This window comes from Pogona vitticeps, chromosome 10, assembly GCF_051106095.1.
Source record: "Pogona vitticeps strain Pit_001003342236 chromosome 10, PviZW2.1, whole genome shotgun sequence".
NCBI classification, from domain to species: domain Eukaryota; kingdom Metazoa; phylum Chordata; class Lepidosauria; order Squamata; family Agamidae; genus Pogona; species Pogona vitticeps.
The window spans coordinates 27342895-27369209 of NC_135792.1; the positions used below are offsets into that span (position 1 = coordinate 27342895).

At 56.5% G+C, this 26315-nt stretch overlaps 1 protein-coding gene and 1 non-coding gene across 2 annotated transcripts; both read right to left on the reverse strand.

The window, feature by feature from the left end:
* Positions 1-1571: 1571 nt before the first annotated feature.
* SF3B3 (splicing factor 3b subunit 3) lies at positions 1572-26307 on the reverse strand. The gene is made up of 26 exons (XM_020797874.3): positions 26169-26307; positions 25288-25384; positions 23863-24189; positions 22118-22290; positions 21470-21611; positions 20377-20489; positions 19527-19664; positions 19315-19418; positions 18501-18666; positions 18041-18136; positions 17317-17389; positions 11965-12116; positions 11414-11569; positions 10774-10929; positions 9717-9860; positions 9220-9342; positions 8459-8613; positions 7685-7859; positions 6430-6635; positions 5947-6103; positions 5344-5469; positions 4440-4652; positions 4106-4204; positions 3233-3376; positions 2920-3024; positions 1572-2107 (listed from the first exon to the last, which is right to left on the reverse strand). Exons 2-26 carry the CDS (start codon positions 25355-25357, stop codon positions 1967-1969), a joined length of 3654 nt encoding a protein of 1217 aa, XP_020653533.1. The 5' UTR covers positions 25358-25384; positions 26169-26307; the 3' UTR covers positions 1572-1966.
* Positions 23158-23240, reverse strand: LOC140702240 (small nucleolar RNA SNORD111). The gene has a single exon (XR_012081331.2). It is a non-coding gene; the product is annotated as a small nucleolar RNA SNORD111 (small nucleolar RNA).
* Positions 26308-26315: the final 8 nt, after the last annotated feature.

The following is a 26315-nucleotide window of genomic DNA, read 5'->3' on the forward strand; positions in this document are numbered from 1 at the left end:
ACCCTCGCCAACGCCACCACCATCACCCCCCCCCCGGATCTTGCGCCAGAGTCCTTCCCGGCCACCTGCCAGGCACAGCAGGGCCTGATGTACATAGCAGCACCACAGCGGAGTCCCCACCAAACCCAGTCACATATATGTGTGTACGTGTGTCTGTGTGTGTGCGCGCGTGCCAGGTGTAACTCTTATTCTGTCGTAATAACAATTTAGTTCTAACGTCCCTGCCTGCCTGCCTGCGCATTCTGGGTCTCCCCGCTGTAGCCAGAGCAGCAGCGACCAGGTGTGGCAAATGGTTGCGTTCTGCTTCTTCTATTTCATTTTTTGTACAGAGGAAAGAGGAAAAAAAACCCTTTGCAATGTCTGTCAACTGACTTAACTATTCTGGTGCTGTTAACTTGTTCCTCCCACCCCCTAATTTATTTTCTCTTACTGTTTCTAGCAGTTCCATCTGTCCCGGCCTCTCCCACCATGTCTCTCATAAAAATAATTGCCCCTTGCCCTCCTTTCTTCATTTTAAAATAGTCACTGCTACAAGTAACAAATGCACTGTGAAGATTCCAGTATTAATAAAAGAAGTTGTACTGTAATTAATACAAAGCCTTCCTTCTCCCAACCCTGCCTCTTCTTTCGGGCGAGTGGGACTGCGCGGCCCTTCCCTCCTCTCCTGGCTCAGCAGCTGCTCAAGCCTGCGGGCTTGGATGGGGTGGGAGTGGGGGGGGGCGGGCAGCACCATCGGCTCCCTTAACATCTTTTTTTCCGTACCCCAACCGGATGAGGAAGTGGTTGGGCAGCAATGGAGGGGCCCACAAGGAGCCAGGCTGGCAGCTGCCAAGCTCATCCTTGGCATCCTTTCCCTCCTTGCAACCCCCCCCGGGGGGAGGGGGAGGGCTCATCTCTCCCTGGGCTGGTGTCAATGGCATTTCAGCCCTGAGAGGATGGGAAAGGGAGGGAGGGGCCCTTACAGAAATCTGCCTCCTATACCCTACAAAACCCTCAAAAGGAAGGAAAGATCAAACACAGAGGGGTGTGTGTTTTTTCTTTGTTTTTAAAACCTAACCAGGTCTGTTTATTTACCATTTCTCTATAAAAGTACATTACCGTTCATGAATTCCAGATGGAGCGTGGTGCCTTGAAGGGAGCTAATCTGGGCAAGGTCGCTCACTCCCTGGTGGCATCCTGCATCAGGGCTCTGCCCGGTGTGGGGCTTGTGTGCGAGAGAGGTGTCCTCCTGCCAGGACAGCCCCCCCCCGGGGGGGAGGTGCCGTGTGCGGTGACGTTCTGAGCCTTCCTTCCCGACGGCTCCCTGCCCTGTGCCCTGATGCTCCTCCACCCTGGGTACCACCTGGCCCCTGCTTCTGTCTCTGGCGACAACCTGAGGGTACCAAGCGCACCTCGGGTCTCCTAGTCCGGGGGTGGCCAGCTTCCAATACACACACACACACACCCTTCACGCACATAGGGATTGTTCCCTGTTTTGGGTACAGCTCTTGAAGGGGGGAGCCCTAATCTAACCAGCTCATCAGCCATGCAGGTGCCCTCGTCCTTTTAATGAAAACACTGCTGAGGGCAGGTGAGGGTGAGGGTCCTTTTTTAATCAACAATGGCTAGCTTGGTGCAAGACTATATTTACAACACAAGAGATTAAAAACAGGATGATGGAAACTAGAACAACATCCAAACCAGAGTGGCCTCTCGAATCCTGGCCCTGGAGCGAGGGAAGCCCTCCCCTCCTGCCAGCTTGGTGGGACCTCAGGAGGAGGGTGCAGGGGGGGGTGCTGTCCAAAAGCAGCCGGGGGGGGGGCAAAGAGGAAGCCTGGCGGTGTCCCCCGAGCCACAAAGGCTCCCCAAAGGGAATGTGCCATTTACAGGCTGGCCTCCTTCCCATCTGCCCCAGGAAAAGGCACGGGGCAGGGGGCGGGAGGGAAGCAGGTTCTTGCCTAAATTTCTTTGGAGCCCGAGGCCCAGCTCAGAAGGCGTAGCGGGTGCGAATGTCCTCCAGCTTCTTGGAGACTTCCGGCGGGGTCCTGTCCAGCTCCTCGGCCACGTTCTTCTGTTTGTTGGGTTCCATGGAGTTGAACTGCTCGCACAGATCGCCATCAATGACATTCTGGCGGGAGAGAAGAGAGGGAAGAACTGAGGGTCCCACGTGCTACATGGGGGGTGGGGGGGTGGGGAGGGCTTTGCCAAGAACCAAGACAGCCATCCCCCCATTAAGAAAGAGAGAGACAGACAGAAAGGCAGGGTTGGGCCACTTTCACCAGAGAGCAGAAAAGCACAAAGGGCCTTCAGGAGGGGGGTGGGCAGCCCAATTCAAAGAGGCAGAAAAGAGACGAGGGCACAGCTTCCTGTGAACCAGCCGTCTTGAGGTTGAGCCTTCCGCAATCTGTGTCTGCACCAAAACTGAAAGGGCTTCCCCCCCCCCCCCATATCCTAATAGTGGGTGCGCCGTTTACTCAGGAAGCGTGCTGTGAACTTTCAGGCTTAAGAGCTGCACCGCAAGCGTTCAACACAGGAATGTTTGAGACCCGGTTATTGGCTGGAGGAAAAAACCAGGCTGGGGCAGGACTGAAACACGGGGAACAAACAGAAAGAGCCAGGAGAGCAAATGAGAACCAAGTCAGCCCCCCCCCCACCACCACCACATCCCCACCCATGCAATTTTAGGGAGCGCAGAGGGGCATTCTTATGGGGGACGTCCACCCACTCTGCCTGGAGGAGAGGCCACAAGCCAGGAGGCAGGGTGGGAAGCAGAGACGCCTCTGTTCCTTCCTGGTGGCACAAGAGGATCTCACCCTTCCAGCACCCTTGGGGCAGCTGCTCTTCTCCCCCCGCCTCCACCCCCAGGAAGTGGTCAGAAAGGAGAGGAACTGTGCCACCTCCCCAAGCGTGCACGCACCCAGAGGAGGGAAACCGCCCTACCTTGACAGGGAAGTAATAGGAGCGGAAGCTGAGATGATCTCGCCCACAGAGGGGAGGATGCTCAGACCTCAGGTGCATCTCGACGTGCTGAAAGAAGTCATGGTCCTGAAAGAAACAAGGCAGGCCCCAGCCGGCCCGTTCACAGGCTGCTCTCTTCCGAAAAGCATGGCCTGGCGAGCGGCAGCCCCAACCCACCAACCAACTAACCAAGCCCACCCAAGGCTGTCCCTCGGTTGGCCAGCGGTGGCTTCTTGGCTCCGGCAGGAGAAAGGAGCCACCGCTCTCTTCAACAGGCCAAAGAGGTCCCCCTTACCTCGTGCGAGGTGAAGGGCACCAGGATGCCAATGCCTCCAGACAAGGTGGTGTAGACCAGGGACTCCGACCCCCCAGGAATCAGGGTGGTCTTCTGCAGAGAAAGCACCGTCTCTCCGACGTGGTAGTTCATGATCACCTCTGCCTGGAAGCGAGAGAAGGGAGGCTTCTGTCAACAGCCAAGGCCCCCTGCAGTATAGTCCCACCAAGGCACGTCTCTCCCCGACTCTCTCTCTCTCTCTCTCTCTCTCTCACACACACACACACACACACACACACTCACACAGACACAGACACACACACACACACCCCGGCCTTGCACATGAGCAGCCCCAGCAGGCTGCTTTTTGTCTTAAGGAAAGCAGGGCAGGAGGGCTCTTCCTGGCAGGTGGCAGCTTTTGTCCTGCCAAAATGCCTTTCATGGCTTTTCTTTTTTGAACTCGCCAGGACAGCTGTTGCTCCCGTTTTCCAGTATGTGGATATACCCTGTTTCCCTGAAAGTAAGACCTAATCTGAAAATAAACCCTGGTAGGATTTTTCAGGATGCTTGTAATATAAGCCCTACCCCCAAAAATAAGCCCCAGTTAAGTGAAAACCCGCCCTCCATCCTTCTGCAGCAACCAGAAGAGGATGATATGACTGTCTTTGAATAAACGTAGATTGTACATGAAAAAAATAAAGCATCCCCTGAAAATAAGCCCTAATGCGTTTTTGAAGCAAAAATAAATACCCTGTCTTATTTTGGGGGAAAACAGGGTATGTAGCTATTTACTTGAAATCCAAACCAAAAACTACAAGCTGCTTTCAGAACAAGCATTGGTGAGGCCACACAAGAGCCCTGGAGGGAGAGAGGGAGGGAGGGACTTGCTCACACCTTCTGGGAAGCCCCATTGAGGAGGCCACGATCCCACAAAGCCTTGTTGCCGGTTGGATCCTCGTCCACCTCGTCATTTGTGTTTGGCGGCAGCCTCACCTGTGGAGACGGGAAAGGGGATCAAACCCGCCTGCGTGGCCCACGTGACTCAACAGCCCCACCACGGATTTGGGCCACAGGAGTGGCTGCCCCGACCCCCGCCAGCCATGCACCTAAAACCAGGGCCTGACCAAAGGTCAAGATTCCCCCAGTCCTGGGGCAGGGAGTACCCTTTGCCCGGGGACAAGGCAGGAGGCCAGGGGACTTTCCAGCGGCAGCATCCGAAAGGACTCACCACGCAAATGTTGCCAAACTTGTCCGCTCCGGCCACGGTGTCGTAGTCCAGGAGGCAGGCAGTGGTGACCCAGCGGGGGTGGGTGTCATCCGCAAAGATGATGAGCTGGTTCTCGTTCCTCTTGTAGCGCACCCAGATGAAGCTCTCCTGCACGTCCGACACGATCACGCGGTGCCCGATGGTCTGGATGCCGCAGATGTAGTTGGCAATGTGCTGTTGGGGAAACGGGCATGCATGAGGAGTGAAAGAGGGCCGCGCCTTGCTTTAAAAGAGTCCCACCCACCCCCCCTCCTGCCTGCCCCTGTGCCACCACCCGAGCACCACACCAGTGAGGATCCCAAACCAGCAGTCCTGCTCTGTCTTTCTGTCCTGCCCAGCCCTCTGAGAGGGGGCAGACAAAGCAGGCCATTTGGAAACAGGCAAAAGGGAAAGGGAAAGAGGAACCTTCCCCAGACAGTCAAAAAATGGAAGGGAAATAAACCCTCTATTTCAACAACCCTCTGGCCACCATCATACCAAACATTTTGCATCTAAGAGTCAGCAACATGGTTTCAGAAACAGGCGTTGCTTCATTCACACACACAAACTCTCTCTCTCTCTCTCTCCACCCCCACCTGGGAGGCTGTGTGTCGCGGGCACAATGTGTCACTGGCACAACATGGCAAGGAGCCAGAGCCATTCCGAAGGTTCCTCCCCAGAGGCAGACTGGCCCACGGCTGGCTCGGTTGGGTGAGAGCCTTGCTTAGGACATTCCTCTGTGTGTCCTTATAATCTGCTTGAAGGCGAGGGGTCTTCCTAGGAAGGCCTACGGGGCTCTTAGGAAGTGGTCCTGATTGGGCCCCCGGCCCCCGAGGGCAGCCTGCCTTGGAGAAAATGTCTCCCCCGGCACAGCCCCACACAATACCTTGTTCTCACACTTCCGGAGCAGCTTCTTCTTGCCCAAGTCATAGACGCGCAGCAGCTTCCCCACGCCGATGAGCACACGGCCTTGGAAGGGCGCGATGGCAGCCGGCACCTCCTCCACAGGGGTCTGAGCAGCAGAAACCGCAAAGGAGCAAGAGAGAAAGGGACCCGCTGGTTGGCCAGTCTGACTGAGTGGGCCTCGGGAGGGCCCACGACCCAGACCTCCTTGCTAATCAAAGCTTTCCCGGCAGCGTCTCGAGCAAGCAGGAAACCCCACAAGAACAGGCGGGGGCCTGAAAACAGCACCCTCAGACACCTGGGATAAGACCAGCACCCAAGAACCATCAGCCGAAGGGCTTGGAAAGGGCCACTTGGAAAGCAGCCCCGACGGGCAAATCAGATTCCCGACTCTCACGAACCTCGCTGGCTGCTGCAAGGCTGCCCGACAGCCCAGCAGGAGGCGAAGCAACCCGGGAGAGGCTAAGCTGGCGCTTCCCCACTCCTGCTGCTGCCGAGGGTCCTCGCTGGCACTTCTGCCCGGCCTCCTTCCAAGAAACCCCAACCCCAGTTGGTCCGCCTCACGCAGCCGCTTCAGGGAACTCACCTTGTGCAGAAACTCCAGTTTCTCGCCACTGTTCACCAGCTTGTAGGTGTAGACGAAGCCTCCGGCAACAGAGCGGGGATTAAGGATCAGGTCCTTGGCCACCCCCACCAGGACGTGCCAGTCGTCCCCGGTGTTGGCAAAGCGGCACACGGCTACACTGGAGACAACCAGAGCAGGAGGGTCAGCCTGGTCTTTGGGAGGACGGGGGGGACCAGGAGCCTCTGCCTTGAGTGTGTGTGGGAGGGGGGGTGGAGACGCACGGATGAGCTGCTCGAACTGACCGACCCCCCTCCCCCGAGGCCCAAACCCTCACCATCCTTCAGCTTTCCTGAATTTTCAATACAGCCCGGAGTCAAGTCTGCCAACAGCAGCAGAAGGAACCGCTTGGTTAAGATGTGCCTTCGTGACCCTTGCCAGGACCGTCCAGCGCCCGATCCAGCAAAGGAAGCCCCCATGGCTAAGCAAAGGAGGGCTGGTGCTTACCTGAAGGCAGCTTCGTTCTGCTCCAGCTGGACCAGATCCAATGTGTTTCCCTGGATGGGGTTCATCACTCGGACGACAGAGGCCCACTGCCCGTTCCCTGCCTTTGGGGCCCCAAAGATGGATTCGGGAAGGTTCTCGTTCAGAAATGCCGCAGCCATCTCGGCAGCCAGCTCCCTCTCATCTTCCCCAGCAGCCTCCACCATTTCCTGTAACGCAAGAGAGGGCAGAGTAGAAAGGCGCCACACGCATCAGGGGGCACCACGCCAGCCCAGCGGCTGCCTCCCCCTCCATCCTTTGAGAGGCAGTCAAAAAAAGAGGAGGCGAGGCGAGAGATGGCCCTGGAGCCCCAGGGACTCCTGCCACCTAACGTCTCCTGGAGCAGCACTCGCTTGCTTGGCAGACCTGGCTCTGGGGAACCTCCCGCGGCCTCTGTCCCCGAGTGGCCAGCAGCCAGGGGCTCTCCGAGGAGTCTCAACCATTGGGCGCTGAAAGAAACTAGTTTCCCTTGGGGGCGCGCAACGCCTGACTGGAAGGTGTGCTCTGGCTCCTTCCCAGAACTGCACCGGTCAAGTTGCCTCTGGCAGCTCGAAAGCAAGAGCCGCCTCTCCGGTCAATCTCCCAAGCGGAAAGAGGGAGCCCCTGCTTCTTACAGGACCAGCCTCGCCTTTTTCTGCCATCCTGGGCAGGGACGTAGCCAGAGGGGGCTGAAGAAGCCCCTTCCTGCGTCTGAGTCCCTCCCACTGCAGCAGCAAGCAAGAGGCTGAGGCCGAGTCACCCACAGGAAGAGGCCCAGCATTTCGCTCTGGGCCTCATCAGGAAGACGAGAACCCCCACGGGGACAGCCTGCCAGGCTGGGCTGGGCCGGGCCGGGCCTGGAAGGCAGGCCGTGGAGACCTTTCCTGCTCAGGAAGTCAGTGCCTCTCACCTCCTGACAAGCGGCTGCATGAAGGGAGGCCCCCGCCTGCTCCATTGCGCACCCCCAAGCTCCATGCCTCTGGAGAGCCCGGCCCTCAAAGCCCTTTTGTGTGTGGGTGTGGGGGGATTCTGGCCCTTGTCCCAAAGCCAGTGATGGTTCCACGCCTGCCTCCCCCATGACAGGAAGAGCCGGAAAGGGGCCTGGGAGGGAGGGGCTCCTGCTCCTCGGATGCTGAGGCAGAAAGGCCACCCCGAGCCCAGAGCAGAGCCCCCGTTCTCTCTGCCGGGAGCGGGACCCAAGACGAAGCCCCCCCCGGGGGGGCGCCTCCCTTCTGCCCACCTCGGCCATCTGCTGCTTCCGCTGGGCTTTCGTGGCCTCCGTGTAGGCGTTGTGGTCAGTTTCTATGATGATCAGGTTGTTGCTCTCAGGGTGAATCACAAACTTCCGAGGCGTGTACTGTAGAGGAAAGGCAACCTGGTTGAAGACGGCCCCAAGCTTCTCCAGCGCCAGAATCCTGCAGAGGCCAAAGAGACATATATGTGAGGGCCGGCACAGAGGGCCACAGGCGTCCTCGGGGAGCCGGCTGGAAAAGGGCTTCAAGCCATACAGGGGGAAAGGAGCCTGTGTTCTCTAGCGCTCCTCTCAAAGCAAGAAAGTGCTGATCTCTGGAAATCTGCATGAGTGAGGTGGATGACTCTGCCACAGCGTGCAACACCCTGCACTGGCATCTGAGGTCAGGAGAGAAAAGCAAGACAACGGCTGTCCGTCCAGGACGATCCGGGCGGCTGCCTTTCGAGCAGACAAGGCGCCCGCATCTCCACTGGCCTTGCACTTGGGCCCATGGGGTGAGGAGGGAACAGTCCTCTCCAAGGGATGCTGGGGGGGGGGGGGTGGCAGTGGGGGTGTGCCATGGGCTGCTCTCTGCTTAATCCACAGAAGTAGCTCTGGCTTCAGCAGAGATTTAGAGATCCCAGAAGGGAGGCAGACTGAGCCGCTCCGTGCAGGGAGGAGGGCCGTGGTCACACTGAAAGGACGCCCGATCCTCTGAGCAGCTCGCTCCCGGGAACCCCCAGAGACCCACTCGCCGCTCAGACCTTGCCCGCCAAGACAAACCTCAGCGTGTTGGTCGAGATGGCAACGATGCCCTCCGGGCACTGCTCTGAGGCGAAACCGGAAGCGAACTCCAGCGTCTCGTAGGAGAGCGGGGTCAAGTGGAAGCGGGACTGGTAGGAATAACTCAGCCATGAACGGCTCGACATGGCCAGTACCTGCAGCCGGAGAGAAGGGCGCCCGGTCAGCCAACAGCAAAGGGAAGCTCCCACAATGACGGATGAGCTCCTGCCAGCAGCGCGGCCCTGGCACACCGCTGGCTTAAGGATGGGACAGGTCCCGCCAGCCCACTTCCTCCTCCATCATCTGCTACGAAACCCTGCCTGAGATGCCCACAAGGCTTCCACCAACCTTGCACTCTGCAAAAAACACTCCATTGGTATTGGAGACAACTTGACAGCAGAACAGAGCCACGCGAGCCACTGGACTCGGCGCTCCCTCCCTGCCTTCCAACAGGAGGACCCTCTTCCAACTGACAGACGCAAGCCACGTGATCCCCTCCCCCGCTCCCTTCCACGCCCACGCCCCAGCCGGCAGGATTCCTCCCGACAGCATCTTCCAATGGCCACACCTTGAAGGCATCCCAGTGCAGGCAAGCACACGCTCTGGTGGGGCTCCAGAGGAAACCCTCTTTAACCATTCGGGGTGGTCGGAGGGCCAGAGACCCCGAGGCCTTTGTTCCTCCCCTTCTGCCCACTACCAATGCCCACGCCCCCAAGCTGTTCACAGTCACCCAACACGCCACCCGCTCCCTGCCCGCTCACCGCTTCCTGGCCTTGCATCCGGACTCGGAAAAGCTTCACAGGCCGCGACCCGAGGTATCTGGTCCGTGTGTCCGAAAGGTCTCCAGTGACTGGATCAAGCACTGTCCGGAGCAACACACCGTTCTGGATTGCGAGAGCAAGAGAACAAGGGAGGGCAAGGGGGACTGGATTACTGCTGTGAAGCCAAGCAGCTTGCTCTCCCATCACCTCTGGTTCCCTGGCAGCAACGGAGCAGGGCAGCAAACACAGAGAAGGGGGAAGGTACAAGAAGGGGAGGGGAGGGGAGAACTAAGTTCACCCTCCTAAGTTGATGCTTCCTTGTCAAGGGGGGCCAGACTCCAAAGGGCTGGCTCTGGAAGCCCCAACTACAGCCCTCTCCTGTACATCTGGACTTGGAACAGCTTCTGGAACTGCTCCCGCATGGCACAGACAATGTCTTTTCGGGCTGCGAGGCTCTCCAGAGACACACGGGGCAGAACATCCCCCCCCCCGCTCACCTGCAAGCCGATGTTCAGGTAGAGGAACCCGATGGAGCCTCGCTCCCCCAGCTCATCCTGCTTCTCGGCACCTCCCATTTCCACAATGCACAAGGATTCGGGCTGGGCTGGGAGGGCCTGCATGCTCAGAGGCTGGAGACAGTCCTGGGAAAGAGGAAGAGGGAGCCACAGGTCATTTGTAAGACAGAGAGAGAGAAAGGGGCAGCTCCTTACATGGTAGGCAGGGGCTCTGAGGCCTCAGCAGCTACAGGCTGGGTATGGACAGCAGCTGGAGGGAAGGGACCTGCCCCTCCCAGGAGAAGGGAGGCTTCCCTGAATGGATTTGTACAACGGAGCCACGGCCCTTTTCCGGCCAGAAAGGGCACACCATCACCCCCAGCACACCAACAAGCCTGCCGTTGGGCACACGGCCCATCCTTTCTGCTCGCCGTCCTGATGGTGACCGGGACAGAGAAGGCACAGTCCCCAAGTGAATGTGAGGGGTGGCCGTGGGAGGCCTTTGGAGGAAGGTATCCATGATGGAAAGAGAAACCTCCAAGGGGCTTCTTAAACGTTGGCAGAGGAGCAGCACAAAGCCACCCAACCTGCAGCCCCACGGAGGGAGGGCTCCTGCAGGCAGCCCCTCAGCGGGCATCCAGCTCTGCCCCCCCTCAGCCCTCCCCAAAGGGAACAGAGAGGGTCGATGGAGGTCAAAAGAACTGCTGCCTCAGAACAGAGGATCCCTTGGCGACTGTCTCTTCACTCCACCCCCCTCAGGAAAGGAAAAGGAGGCGAAGAGCTCACGGACAGCGGACTACAGGGGCGCGCGGTGAGGAGGCAGGCGGCCTTCCCTGGGAGACAGGGACTTTGGAACGGGGCCTTGGCAAGCCCAACGTGGAAAGGCTGGCAGAGCTAACTAGCCTAAAAGTCACAGCCGGAGCCCCCTCCCCCCCCCCCGACCATCCATTCCTGGGATTTCCGACCACGCAGGGAAACAGCTAGAAAGCCTCCTCCGAAGAGCAAGGCTTCCGCTCGGGCCTGCCGTGGCTGAGGCCGGCTGCTCAGCGCAGGCACTCACCGAGGGGTCGAGCGAAATGATGCGAACGGTGTTGTCCACCAGGCCGACCGCCAGGAAGCGGGAACGCTGCTCTCCCGGAGGCACGTTGGCCAAGCTCATGCACACCACGTCTGCCGACATCTCCTTCCTCTCCGTATATTCGTTCAGCTGCCCCGACTGGTGGAAAGAGGGAGGGGGAGGGGGAGGCACGGCGAGGTGAGCCACAGGAGAGCCACGATGGCAAAGGGGAACAGGAGACGAGTTACTCCACAGCACCAAAGGGCACAGCCCACGTGGACCGACCGCCCCCTTCGGCAGGCAAGTTCCAAGTTCCAGAAAGCACACCCCCTTCCCACGGATCTCTGCCATGGCCCGCCCCGATCCCCAGAAGCAAAAGCCAGTCTCACCCAAGGGTCACGACCAGAGCGGATGCTCCGGCCAAGGCCAGGGGGACCAGCAGGTGCCGCTCAGGGAGCCATGGACGAGGAGGCCTGGGCAGTCCCAGGGTCCTCCAAGGGGCCACCGCTGGCCTCTGCAGCACTCCAGGCCCTCCCTCGCTCCTCCACAGCCTCACGCCACAAGCACAGCTTTGCCTCGGGCCACCCCCGTCACCCCCTGATCCTGGCTCCTGACTCCGACCGGGGCCGGGCTGCTCACGTACCGGGTCCATCTCGAAGTAGACCAGCTCCCCTCCGGTCAGCGCGATCACCACCTGCCTCTGATTCACCGCACACTTGACAATGGTCTTCTTCCCGGGCGTCTTCCACTCGTTCACGCGTTTGTCCGCTCTGATGTGCCGGATGCCGTCAGGATAAACCTGAAGAGCAGAGAGAAGGAAGCAGCAGCTGGTGAGGCTCCCGAGGTGACCTCCACCACTCCAAAGAACGCCCCGCGTTATGTTTTTAGGAAGTACGCAGAAAGCTGCCTCACAGCGGCCACTCCATTTAGCCCAATAGCGTCAGCTGTGACGGGCAGCAGCCGCGGCTCTCCAGGACTGGGAGTCCCTGTTAGTGTTTCATCCAAGCGTTCAGCCAGACCCACCCAGCCCGGCTTCGCTTCCTCGTCAGAGGAGAGAGCACGGCCGTGTCAACGGTGGCACAGCAGCTCTTTGACAACTGTGACACGCCCCACATCCGCTCCGCAAGGGGCAAGACAAACCGTCTGCCAAGGAGCCAGAGGGGGGCGCCGCCCCCCTGCCAACACCGCTCTTACCTGCACCAAGGCATCGTCCCCCAGCAGTGAGCAGGACAAGGTCGGGGTGGTCCCAAGGAACCCAGAGTCCGTCACTTCCTCTACCGTTTCTCCAATCGAAAGGACGAGGGTAGCGTTGACGAAGGAGACGATGATGTAGGCATCAAACTCATCTAACCAGGGGAGAAAAGGGAAAGAGACACATGCTCCGTGAGCCCTACGAGGTACCCAGGGAGGGGCTTCCAATCGCTGGGATGACAGGGAACGCCGTCAGCCGACCCGACACCCGTCGACAGGCAGAAAGCCAAGGAAAGTTGCAGGAACCGAGATCCAAGTCCAAGGAAAGAAAAGAGATGCAAGCGGCTCCTCCGGGCCCTTCGGTCCATCTCAGGAACTGGGAGGCAGGCAAAGTGGCGCTCTTGGCTCGAGGCGGGGAGAGGGAGGCCCACCAGCTCAGCTGCTCTTGCTCACCCCCCCCACCTCCTCCAGGCAAGCTCTGTCTCAGTGTCACCCTCAACCCTCACCCTCTCTGTCTGCCCAAAGCGCCTCCCTGGCTAGCCTCCTCCCGACTGTGCTCAGGGTCTCTTGGCCTGGACTGAAATGGCTTTGACTGTTTTGCTCTTCTCTTCCTCTTGGGCACTGGCTTTAATGCAGTTCCTATTTGTAAATAGACCTGCGATGTTTAAGCAAGAGGTATGTTAGAAAAGCTCTTAGAAATAGCTAGATAGGTAGCCTGCCTCCAGGCCATAAGAGAAGCAAGCTGCTACTTTTGAGCCTTTAAAAGGTGGGCTGCCTTCTTACCCAGGTGCAGGGGAGTCAACCAGCCAGGCCTGAAGCCGCAGCCTCCTTATTTACTTAACACAAGGAGACTCTACGGGTGCTGGGAATAGGCGACAACATCAGGTTGTTCAATAACCAAGAAAGAAGCTGAGGGCAACAGCAGAACCCCACTTCCGACTGTACAAGTGTATTATCAGGTCCTTACTAGAGACGGAGGTATTCGTATACAAATATCCCCACACAGGCGGCATTGAGGGTCCACTCACTGATCCACCGCGGACATCGCGATTCTACCAATGGCTCTGCAGCGCGTGATCCGCTCACCACTCTTCGACCATGCAGCGAGGCTTGTCCTCCCGCCTCCTGCCAGGAGTGGTGAGCAGATTGCGCACTGAGGAGCCATTGGGAGAATCGCACCAACCACGTCAGATCGGTGAGTAGACTGTCCGGCCCCGTGGGGCTGGACCCTCGTTAACGCCACCTATGCAGGGACATTCGTATACGAAACCCCCTCTCTAGTCCTTACCATGCAATCACCAGGGGTGGGAAACAACTGGATAGGAATCTGAAAGCTAGGCTCCTTCAATTGCTGATCCTGAGCCAATGGACACCCACAAATCCACCCGGCACGGAATCCCACGTGTGGCATCTGACGGATCAGAACATCCGGAAGCCGGCTCCTCACTCCAAAAGAATGGCAAGGACTCAGCATGAACTTGGGGCTGCGACACACCTATAAAGGGAGCCACGTCCTTCCTACAGGTCACACGGAGTAGGGGAACACAACCTGTAGCTCATTCAGCAGCAGGAAGGTGGCGGAGCAAACAACAGGAGCGATGATGGGCTGCCCTACAGCCAGTGCCGCTCCTACAGGTTCACCATTCAAACGCTCCGAGTGTCCTCCCGTTCAATTCAAAAACCTACAAGGACCACCGCAGGCCCAGCAGGGCAACCCAACACCCTGGGCCGAGCTTTCACTCCCTGGGCCACATGCAGCTCAGGGAAACCACCTTCTTCCCTCCCCCTTCCCTGCAGGAGGAACCACTTCAACACCGGCCAGGCAGGACCTACGAGGTGAATGTAAACCCAGTGGCTGGCAAAAGAGGCAGCTTTTAGCTCCTTTAACCAGACAGGGTGGAGACCATCAGCTGCCTCCCAACGGGAAGAGGATGGTAACAAGAGAAGGCCACTGAGCTCTGAGGCGGGCAGAGGTCGGCCGGCAGACCCTTGGGAAAGAACACGCTGTTGCAGAGTGACAGACACCTCCATGGACCCACACGGGCCAAGGTCTTTAGAAGCCATAAGGGGGAAAGCCCCTGGAACCTGATCCTCAGTCTACTCCACCCCTGCCCCAGCACAAAACATAACACCAAGGAAAGAGTCCTGGGAGGGGGCATGGCTATTTCGGGGAGAAAAAGGGTCATTATTAGTCCAAAGTTAAACAAATCCAAGGTGTGATCGGGCCTAGAACGCCATAACGCAGTTCTCAGTCACAGTTAACCGGGGGGGGGGGAGGTCCTACAGACAAAAAAGAGGCAGAGGAGGGCGGCCCCAACACTCAGGTGGCTGGAGCGCCTCTCCTGCGAGGGAAAGACGCAACATCTGGGCCTCTTCCATTTAGGAACAACGTTAAGTAGATGACATGACCGGCTGCGTGGTAGACAATCTGCCTGAACGCAGGTCATGCACGGAAGCTAAAGAGCCAAAAATTTAGGAAGGGAGGGGAAAGGAAGTGCTTTTTTGTGAAGCACCCAGCTGAGCTGTGGAATCCCGCAGGACTCCCCGCACGGGTTCAGCACGGCATGTGGGAGGGCCTCCCATGGACAGGAGGCCGCTTGGCAGCCCTCCTGCTCAGGCCTGCTTTGAGCACTGAGGAGTTCCCAGGGAAGAAAAGAATGGCTCCCCTTCTGGGATAGGAAAGGTGAAAGCGGACCTGAGCTCATGGGAGGAGGGGGGGGGCGAGGGCTGCAAAGGCCGGCCAGCGAGCTGTGAGCGGCAACTTCTGTCACACAAAGGTTCCCAAGGATTTGTTCGCCAGAGACATCAGAAAAGGCTCCCGAGCCGTCCCGCCCCTGCCTCCCCCCCCCCGGCTCAGACCGCAGAGCCCCCAGCCAGAGGTACACACCTGGGGGAGGGAGGAATCAGCACCTCCACCACCAGCCACCTGTGGAAGGAAAAAGAAGGCTTGGTACCGGCCGGACCGCTCGCCGCCTACCAGCCGAGGTGAGAGGGTTCACTGGAGAAGGGACGGAAAGGGTCATCACAGGCGACACAGAAGAACTGGCCCTCGCCCCGGAGGGTCTTCCCCCAGGGAAGCGTCCACAGGGAACCAGGTTCTGCTCTGTGGAAATCTCAGACTGGGAGAAAACTTGCTTTCCCCCTTAATGTTATCATCAACTGCAAAGAGTGAAGATCTGGACTGGATTCGCAACCCTGAAAAGCGCAACCCTTTTCAGGCCAGGCCATCATCGTTTGGAAGCTGCCATGAGGTTTGCAGACACAGAAAGTGGCAGAAGTGCTTATTTCTTAGCATTTCCCATTATTTACGATTTATTTATGGCTTGCATTTTACACTAAAATCTGCCCTGAGAGTGGGAAAAAAAACCTACAAAATTTATCATATAAACAGATAATTAACCCAAGCGCTCCAGTTGCAGAAAAACTGGATTATGTTTGAACTCTTTCAAAAGTGAAACAAGAGTCAAGAGTGAAACCCTGGCCTACCGAGAACCAAACCAAACCAAGGCCCCTTCTGCTGGAACTGCAGGGAGCTGGGGGTGGGGAGGGCTGGGCTGAGGGGATGGGGGGGGGACGCACCTGCAGAAGCCGGGCTCTGGAAGCAAGCACAAAGGAAGCCTCCTGCGAAGAAAGGGCAGGCGACCGTGCAAGCAAGAATCGGCACCTTTGCAAAACGAGGTCCAGAAAGCCAGCCTGAGCTGCTGCAGTGGGTAGAGGAAGGCCGGCGTGACGGCACCCCATGCGGCTGCTTGCTGCCTTCCGCCCTTGGCACAGTTCCCGAGCGCTTCTTTAGGGCCAGCCCCAGCACGGAGTGTCCCAAAGGCAGCACCAGGGCCTCCTCCACCGCTGGACCAGCAGCAGCAGCACCAGCACACCCTGGGCAAAGACCCCCCCCCCAACAGTCCCAGGGGTCCCCCCACCTTCTTGGAGCAAGGCCATGCAAAGAAGTGCAGCTGCCACCCTCCAAGTGCGCTGGTACCCAACCCTGCCATCAGACAGAACCTCCCTCGGGCCTGGGCCCCGTTTCTTCTTAGGCCACAACCAGGCAGCAACTTGAAAATGCACCGGGGGTGTGTGGTTGTCCTTGTGCCTTCACAAAGGTGCTCTTCTCCTAGCCCTTCATCCACATGTGTCCACTAAAAACAGCACACAAGCCAGGCGGCGATGACAGAACCCAGAATTGTAACTCTTGTACCAAAGCAACAGAGGGAGGAAGTAAACAACGCAGGAAGTAAACAACGCTGGCAGTGCCACCACCCTCTCCAAACAACCAGAGTCTGTGTGAACGAAAGCCTCTCTCCCTGCCCAAGACGACCAGGGGAAACCCTCTGCAAGAGACCTGGCCAAAGGAAGCTCCCCCCCCCCCTCAAAGCCATCCCCGCTCCGGCTAGTCCTCTGGCCTCCCAGGAAAAAAAAAAAAGCAATCCCAGACGGCCGTCCCGGCCCTTCCAGGGAAATGCAGGCCCGAGGGAGGTTCGGTTCCTCAGCCGTCCTTGGCCACCAACGTGTTCCTGATGGGGCTGCTGCGATTCCTTGGGAGGAGAGCGAGGAAACACTGGGATCTGGGACTCTCTTTTGGCGCCAGTCCTCATGGTGGCGCAAGGAGCACCAGCCGGCGGGGGGGGGGGGGGGGGGACTGGCCGTGAGCGACAGGGCCAAGAACCAGCTCTTCTGATTAAAATGCCCCACGTCCTTGGCAGGTCCCTCAAGAAGAGGCCAAGAGCACAGATCACAGCGCTGTCCTCAGGGAACAGGGCAGCCAGCTCAGGAGTGCCAGGCACAGCTGAGAAACGCCTGGAGAGGAACACCAAACTCTGCAGCGTCACCGCTTCCGTAGGCCCACCAGGAACTTCCCCAGGCTGCAGGTTTTCATGCCAAGATAAGGACATGCAGGGCGAGCATGCCATTCTGCCTCTTTCACCACGAGGGCAAGGCTCTCAGGATGGGAAGGGCGAGGAAGCCTGGGAGGCTGTGGGTGGGCTGTGTGCAGCCACATCCCCTTCTTCTTCTTCTTCTTCTTCCCTGGGCTCTTGGCCCTTGCGGGTGGAGCTTGGGCCCCTGCAGGAGGCTGGAAGAGGGTTGTTTTGAAACCAGAAAGGTCTCTTGGTTCCACAAATCTGCAGCTGTGTTTTTACAATCTAACGCATATTAGCCAAAAAAAAAAAAAGGGAGGGGCAGAAACTGCCTAGGAACCAAGCCACGTTTGGTTCCAGACAATCTGAACCACGCCGGATGGCTTTAACAGGGGAAGAGGAATGTTCTGGGCGCTCCTGCAGCATCGAGAGAGACCACCCCAAGCCAGCTTTGTCGCCTCCTCCCCCACTAAGAGAGATGCCCCAGATACGACCTGCTCACCTTCCACGTGCCTCCGCACTGTCCACACAGCGTTGGGGTTACCGGGCAGCTCTGAGACGGCCATTTCAGACACCTATGGGAAAGATGACACCCAGGGTCCATTTGCATCCCAAGGCTGTGATGAAGTCCCCCAAGGACAAAAATTGAGAAGAAGGGAAAGCAGGGGGAACCTCCTGCTTCTAAGCTACGCTGCAAACGCCCCTCCCACCTACCCCAGACAGGCCAACCACTGGTGCATCCAGCCGGGGGGGGGGCTTCCTCCTCCCCCCACCTCCAAGATCCCTTTTCAAAAGAAGATTCCGATTGTTCCAGGGGTCCCCATCACTAATGGTTAGACAACCCCATGGAGCAGATGAAGTGAAGATCAATATTGTGCTAAAAAACAGGTCCCTTGATCACTTATAGGAACTTATGCCCTTTGTAATTCATGGCAGGAGCGGCAATTCCTCCTCCACCAAGTCCAGTCCACCTCAGGAGAGCCATCAGGCCGAGGCTGCTCCCAGGTCCAGCCCCGCCAGGAGGGGGAGGAGGAACGCCAGGAGCAAGCGGTCCTGGCCCTCGCACTGTCCCGTCTTCTCTGCCTGCAGCCGTCTTTCCAACGTCAAGCGGAGATGCCTCCCAGTGGGCCTGCCCTGACATGACCAAGTCACTGGAGCTCTTCTGCAAAGCAGCTGCCCTGCAGGTAAAAGGATCTACGCCCTCCTCGGGCTCCTGCCCGTCTTACCTCCAGTCCGTGTCTGAGAACCCTGAGAGACGACCGGGGCCCCCTCCCGCAGGCCACGTATAACTGCGGTGTGTCTTCGTTGGCCAGATCGGCAATCTGCACAAAGGGGAGAAAGCAGAGAGATGAAGAAAGAGGAGAAGCTCTTGCCGTCACCGCCCCAGGGCCAGCTTTAGAACCAGGTCAGAGGCCACCCAGCGGGGCCCTCCCAGGTTTCGCAGCTCATCCAACCTCAGCAGCAGAGGCCGAGGCGAGGCGGGGCGACGGGAGCTGGCGCTCGTACAGCCACCAGGGTTCGCTCCAGCTCCCAAGCCCGAGGGGTCCAGCTGGCCTGAGCAGCAGCGACAGAACAGGTGGATCGGACCGGTGCTGCCCTGCCCAGGCCCAGGCGACTTGGCTTAGCACCCGAGGCCAAGAGGGGCTTGGGGGAGGCTGCACATGGACTGCTGAGCGCTCACGGTACCTGGCAGCACAAGATGGGGGAGAGGCTGTCCAGTTCGTCCACCAGCACGAGGTTCTTGAGGGGCCGTGGCTGGAAAAAGAAGGTGTCCCCCTCCTCCAAGGGCATGGCCGAGGAGAACTCGGGCTCCTCGTCGTCGTCGCCCAGGTGGGCTATCTGGTAGAGGTAGCTGGAAAAGGCAGAGGGAGGTTCCCGTGGCGCGAGAGGAAGGGGAAGGGCTCCTCTCCCTCCGCACGACTGGCCGTCTCGGCTGCCCACAAGCAGCAGCAGGACTCCTGGTCGGCCTGGTGTATACTGCAGACAGACATAACACTCAACGCCAAGGGGAGTCTTCCCATCTCCTCCTATGGGGTCTGCCATCTTTTTGAAAAGGCGTATTAGGGAAGGGAGGTTCACGGCTTGCAGATTGCAACACTGGGGGGTGGGTGGAAGCAGCCAGTTTAGACTACATCCGTAGTTTCATCTGTACAAAACTAAAGCTTGTGTGTTTTTAGATTTTGTAACTCTGCCGAGCAGCCCCATGGTATGGGCCAAGTGACCAAGATACCGTTTTTGTTATGGTGGGAACATTTGCCTAAACTCAGACTAGATAGGAAAAGACCTAATGCTTCCATTTCTCTTCTCCCCTAACTGTGATCCCTTAGAAAGTCATGTCTCCAGGATGAGCCTGCCCCAATCCACCGCCCTCTAAATAATCCCCAGATCTGGCGAGAGGACAGTGGGAAGGGTACAGCTGTCATCCTTTCAGAAGGCCCACCGTGAAGCCTTGCAGGAAACTTAAGCAGCCCATGAAAAGCAAACCGGCGGTTCAACTTACTGATTTCCAAACTCAGAAGCGACAAAGAGGAACCCGGTTTTCAGCACGCACATAGCAGCAGCCACAGGAACTGTGTCGAAGTATTTGAGTCGAATTTCAGTCACCTGGAAACATCGCCAAAGGTGTTTGTGCATGAACCAGACAGCACAGCTGTCCCACTCCCGTGCCAGCACGCTGCTCATCTCCTCCCCCCTGTATTGTCAGACACTCACCATGTCCTCATCTGTCTCCAAGGTGATTTTGAAGATGTCGCCCTGCTCTGTCTGAGCCAAGAAAAAGAACATGGACTTGGTCTTGTGTGTAGCGGAACAGACAAAGATCATGCCTCTTTCGGGGTCATCCAAGTCATTCTGTGAAAAAGAGCCACCCGTCAGAGAGTGGGACAAACTCGACTCTTACTCAGAAGCGTCGCCATCCGCCTTCCCCTCGATACCCAGCTAGTTCCTGAAGGGTCCTTTCCACCCTCCGGATGGAGGCCCCAGCAAAGGGATACTCCAGCCACATGCCTGCTCCACAGAGGCAGATTCCTAAAGATCTCCCCAGTCAACAGAGAGCAGCCCTTCTGGGAGTCTTCCCTGGACCTCCCAGGTAAAATCAATGCTTCGCTTCCAGCTGCTCTGCTGGTTCAAGAAAGAAAGGGACTCGAGGAGAAGAACGATGCCCCATTCCAACGTAGGCCCAAATCTATTTTATTATTTGTGTGTGGCCTTCAGTCCAAAGAGCTTCAAGAGAGCATGGCTCACCCACGCCCACGATACCTGCCAGACAATTCGGTGCCATTGGCTAGGCAAAACCAGGACAGCAAAGGGCCGTGTCCTCCCTAAGCAGGGAAGCTGCTAGCTGTCCGTTCTAGCCTGACAGTGGAGACCAACCTGGCACCCTCCTCCGAGCACTTCTTTCTCCTATCACACCCTTCTCTCTTCCTCCACGTTCGCATGGGCTAGCCGCCTGCTCTCTCAGCATTTCCTCTACCCCCATCTGCAAGGTGAACATTTTTCCAGCTCCCCAGAGAATATTACTGGCATCGTAAGTTTAGGACTGTCAGGGCTTCAAGGCTCTTACCCTCCTTCTGGGAATGGGACATCGGATATCTGGCTGGTCTCCAAAGTTTTTGTAGGTGATATAGTTTTCAGAACAAATCAGCACCCCGCTGGGACCATCAGAGCCTCCAGGGACTAAAGAACAACACAGGTATTTCATAAGAAATTGGGCAGAAGAGTCCGCTGCTTTCACGCTTTACACTCGGCCCCACAGGATTTTAATTATTTGAGCAGCTTCTCAGAATAAACAGACCAGCGGCTTTTGTTTCAGGTTCAACAGGTGTCACGATGTGGTAGGGAAGGAGGAACTGGCACAAAGAAGCAGAGATGTCTCTTTCCTCCATCTTCCTCTGTTGCTGGAAGGATGGCCTCACATTCCTCCCCAACCCTTGCATGGTCTCTATCAGGCCCTCGGAATGGGGCACCCCCTTGCTTTGAAACAAGGCACAGTTTGTGCAGACACATGCTTTGTAGCACGGCAAGGCGGCCTTTGGGGCCTTGGCACTGGCAAAGTGGAGAGTAAACAAAGCATAAGAGGAGCAGGGCAGGACCGTTCTCGAACAAGGGTGCCCAGCCCTGGGTCACCCAGGTGTTCTTGGGGAGCCATTCCCAGCAGCCTTCACCACCAGGTGTGCCAGACAAGGTTTCTAGGCGTTGCCATCCAAGAACATCCGGGGGACCCAAAGGTGGGCACCTCTGTACTACTAGACAGAATGGATGCCGTTTAAGGGCCATCTGTAGAAGCCACTGGCTTCTGGAGGTTTCCCCTCACAAGAGCACTTTATAAAGCAAGCCCCGAAACAACTACCTAGGATTTCACTCTTTTTAAAACGCAAAACCAGCTAAAAGGATCAAAGGACTTCCAGTTATTCACTCTCATAGTTCAGGGTACAACTCCTTGTAGTTTCTCTCCTACCACAGGATGGACGGCATCATAGAAATGTTGACTTATAGCAGCAGTTTAAAACAGTGATATTCTGACATACCTCAACTACTTTCCAAAGTTTTTTAGCCAAGTAGATCTAGTACATTTTACGCTTTCTTTATTCATTTGCTTTAAGTACTTTGTGAATCCCTCCCTTAGTCCAAGAAGAACAGGTACCAAACGGTAATACCTGTGATAAGAAAGTTGCCGTGTTCCTCCAAGGGTTCGCTGTACTTTCTGACCACGTGGTTCAAACCCAGATCTAACTCGTAGAAGGTCAACGTCTGCTGGGTATTGGCCGCTGCTTCTCCTGTGGGGTCGTTGTCAGCTTCCTGGGAAGAACAAACAGAACACCGCCACCGTGAAACTAAGGCTCACGTTTTCCCTGATAAAACACCTTCAGAGTTTAAAGTGAAAAGCAAAACAGATTTCTTCACAGAAACAGGTTGAGCCCATGAAGTCAATCACAAGAACTTTCCTGCAACACAGGGTTGCAGCTCCTAGAAGGAGTGACATTCATGGAAGAACAGTGCAAGAATCTTACAGTTCCAGCAGCAGCCTCCCTGGTCAACACAAGCAAGGACCAACTGCCCTTACACAAACAACTTCTCTGCTCATGCAACAGCCTTCCTCCCATTAGACCCACAGCGCTTAGCTACGCTCAGGCAGCTGTCCTCAGGTTATGCGCACTGCCCTCTAGAAGGCTTGAGTATTGCAATTTATCTTCCTTCCACTCAGTGGTGTGAAAGCTGGCAAGTGAACCAGGTTAAAACAAGCTGCATGTTTAGAAAAGGGGAGGCAGACAGCGACCAACAAAAGGAGACCCGCTTCTCCATACCTCGTAATCCATTTCCAGGCAAGCAAACATGGGATTTTCAAAGCCCACATCGACTCCAACCACATGGTAGACCAAAGTGTTGGCTTTGTGAGCTTCTAGAGGAGAAGAAATGGTCAGTCGGGCGGCTGCGTCCCTGTTCAGAATGTACACCAGCTTCTGTTTTTCAATGGCACCTGCAGAAAGAAGAAAAAGAAGGGGAGAAAGGAAAGGGGGGAAGCAAGAAGGTGACAGAGAATATCATGAGTACAACAAGAAAAGGGGATACCCATCTGCTGCTGTGTGATAAAGATACCAAGCCCTACCGTGTACAAGGAAAAGAGAAAGCATAAGCAGGAGCCTCACTTTTCTCTCGGGACAGAGCAAAAAGCAACGGGCTGCATTCCGACAGCACCCCGGACCATGGGTTAGGGCCAGAAGCACAATTTCCACCCAGCCTCGGGCACCTGTAATCCCTCTCCAAGAGGACCATGGAGGTCATGACGACTTCAGTTCCAGATTAGCTGCTGCTTGGGGCATAACCTGCATCCTAACTAGGCTTATTATTAAGAACTGGTCCCACAATTTCCTCAAAACGGTCAGCGTCTCAAACCCGTGAGCCAAAAGTGACTTCTTTCAACAAACCAATGTTAAGAGGCACCAACATTTGCCCAAATTGAGATATCAGATTTGAGCAGTGCAAACACTTCCCTTTCTTGCAACCAGCCCAGGGAGAGGAATAGCACCCAACTCCAACCTATGGCTGTCTCCACACAAGGCCAGCAATTCTGCAACGTCCAGGAGACAGAAGGAAACCAAAGAGCACAGCCGCCATAGCGCCGCTACGTTTAAACTACTGTGATTACACAACCACAGCACCAGAGGTTGGCCTGGAGGCAAACAAGATGCTAGTCACAACTTTACGTCCAAGAGGCTGTTGTCGTTTTTTTTCTGTACAGCTGCAGCTTTAATTCATTCCATACTGACACTCCCCCTCCCATCACTATTTTAACCAATACTTTTTACACAAAAGATTGGAGGGAGGAAATAAGCACTTCTAACAAGAGCCCGATCAGAAATGGATTCAAGTATCTCCATGTTTCATCTCAGAGAAGAGACATGAACTTTTCATCATCATTTCAGGCCCAGGGAAGCATACACCACTTGCTCCAAGGCCAAAGGAGCACTCCATGTTAGTACCCAATCTTCACCTCAGGGAGCTTGAGGGGGGGGTGTCGTCTCCTCTCGCCCACATCATCCTTGTAAGATCAACCCTGCTGAGCAGGTCAGGCAAAGAAGAGAGACCGGCCCCAGGATCACCCAGGTAGCTTTGTGGCTCAGTGGGGGCCTGAATCCGGACACCTGGCTCTGCCCGGCTTCCAGTGCAGCCTAAGTAATTGCAGGTGCCTACAGCCTCCCAATCAGGCCCCGATGCCACAAGGGCACAAAGGGAGAGCGGGTTAGAACTGCTTCCTTCACAGTTTGCCATAACGTGGAATCCATCCTTATGATGACGACTAAGTCCAGCAAGGGAGCCCAAGTGCAACAGCCGGGAACTTAGACCGGGGAGTCCCTGGTTCCCTCATAACCTGAGCCTCAAACTTAACAGGCAACCTTTAAGGGAGCCCCTATGTTTCAGTATGTTCTCCTTTACAGCATGAGTCCAGCAACGCAAAACCGCCTGAGGTTAAAAGGGAACCAACAGCCCTCAGCGCTCCCCTTCCGCTCTCCCCCGCTCTCTCGTTCACACACACAGAAACACAACTTACTGATCATGACAGCTCGTCCTTTCGGGTCCACGGCCAGGTACTGTCCAGGAACAATCCTCCGGCAGCCGCTCTTGCCAAAGGTTTCCTGGTGAATCTTCTCAAACACATTTCTCGAGGGCTGGTATTCCAGGATGACTATACGGCCTGAATCACTGCCCACCACAATGTAGTCTTTGGTCCCACCAGTTAAACGAAAGGCCATGAGGGAACGGATAATTCCAAAGACTTCCACCGTCAGCAAGGTGTGAACCTTCCCAGTATTCGGATCAGGACGAAGCAATTCCAAAATTTTCCCCCGAGAAACAACAATCTCTTGCTGTTTTGTACCTAAAAAGAACAACCTGATCAGCAGCCAGGAAGGCAGGTGGCTGCCAAAACAAGACAGCAATGTGGGCTATTGACCCTTGCCCCTCTACCATGCCTTCTGCAGCCCCCCACAAGTTGCCCAAAAGACGGGTTCCTGCAAAGAGATGCGGCTGGGATCTCTTCTCCCAGGGCAGAAACCCAACAGCAGTTGTTCCCAGACAATGATTTATCAGCCTGGGAAGGCCAGACATCAGAATTCCAAACTTTGATTAAAAGCTGGAGGATTCACAGCACTGCTACCTGCTTTATCCAAAGCGCTCTACTCTGGCAAGCAAGCAGGATGGCTGCCCACCATACCTGAGGCATGACAGTTATGTGCCTGAAACAGGATGTGCTTAGGCTGGAGCCCAACTCACCCTATTTCTTCTCCCTGGGCCACACCATTAGTATGACCTCAGGCTAGCACATAAGCTAACCCTGCAGTCATGTCCCACAAGCCTAGTGCTCTGCTCCTTGGAAGGCCTGAGAAAATGTGGCTTTCCCAAGGAGGAAGGTGTCTGGGGAACTACCCAACCGGCATGGTCTCCACCCCACACAACTGTGCTCCTCCTCACAGACAGCAATCAGGTGGGCTCAGGAGAGTGCAACTGCAACGAGGCTGCTATGGGCACTCTCCCACCAGCACAAGCCACTACCTAGGGAGTGAGGGACAATGAGGAAGCCAGTGTTTGCGGTGGGGGCAAGTATAATGTCAATGGTTAGACCTACGCCTAACCATTACCAACTCAGGCAAGGTCCATCATCCTGAGGCCCTTAACCTTCACTGGTGTGTACCCCGCACAGACAAAAGTTGCTCGCCCTGCACTAAGTGTACTAAAAGAAAAATACAGCAAACCTGAAGCAGAGTGAAGCAAGGGTTTTTTGCCCATTTAGCCAGAAAGAAAATCATAAAGCCAAGACCTTGCATTCTGTCTGCCTAAGAGGCTGTCCTCCTCTCAGAGTGCCTGCTGTCTCATAATGAGAAATATGAATGCATGGCTTTAGAAAAAGAAAATGCAGCACCTAAGGTTAGATTTTTCAACTGAGCACAGATGTACGTAATATAAGAACAGCATTTACCTGAAAAGTTGCCATGGATGGCATAGCTGATGCCAGTGGCTCGCTGCAAAGTTAGGTTATAAAGAAACATGGTGCCGGCTGGTCTGGCTCAGTCCACCTATGCAAAAGGACAAGATGGTTAAGACGCATATTACGCGTTACAGTTTCACCCAGACAAAGGCTGTCTGTCACTGAATTTGAAGCCTTAATAGGCAAACAATTACTGAGAGTAACCGCAAAACGAATGGATCCTTTCTGCTTCCTTGTACCCTATCTAAAATAGTGCGGCTTCCGAAATCAAGCAGCAATGTTTATGCAACAAACTAACAAGAAAGCAAGAAAGCAAACCCTTCCTTCCTGAACTTACACACTACAAAAGCGAGCAAACAAGATGCCTGCCAAATATGGGGAAGACCACAGCCTAAAAACTGGTTGTTTCCCTAATTTTTTGAGGAGGTCCCAACCCCGGACTGTTCACTCTTGCAGCGCAAAGGCAGAGAGGGGCAAACTCGGCCCTGCGGCGCCTTTCAGGGCAAGCAGACGAATCTTGGCACAGCTTTCCCGCTTCCTCACAAAGGCCCCGAGAGGAAGCCAAGGGGCAAAAGCCAACCACGGTGCGTGTGAAGAAGGGCCGCCAAGCGCGGCTCCGGCTCTCCCTCCAGACAGGGACGTCCGGCCACCTCCCGCTACCCACACGAAGCCCCCGGAGCAGCACCGGCACCGGCAGCAGCCACGGGAGGGCGGGACGCGGCCCACCCGAGGCCAGGCCGCCGCCGCCGCCCCCTCCGGAGGCCCCAGGCTCCTTCTTTCCTGCCTTCCCGACTTCCCGCCGGAGCCGCTCGGCGGCCCAGGCCCGTGGCGACCCGGGAAGCCCCGCAGGGCTCCTCCTCGACCGTGCTGACCTCACGGGCGGCGCGGATGGCGACGGATCCCGGGGCGCCTTCACTCCCTCCACGGCGCGCACTCCGGCTCCGCCATTCCTCCGTCGCCTCCCGCGCTCTCGGGGACCTTCCTCAGCCGAGTCGCAGCGGCAGGGCTGCCCCTTTCCG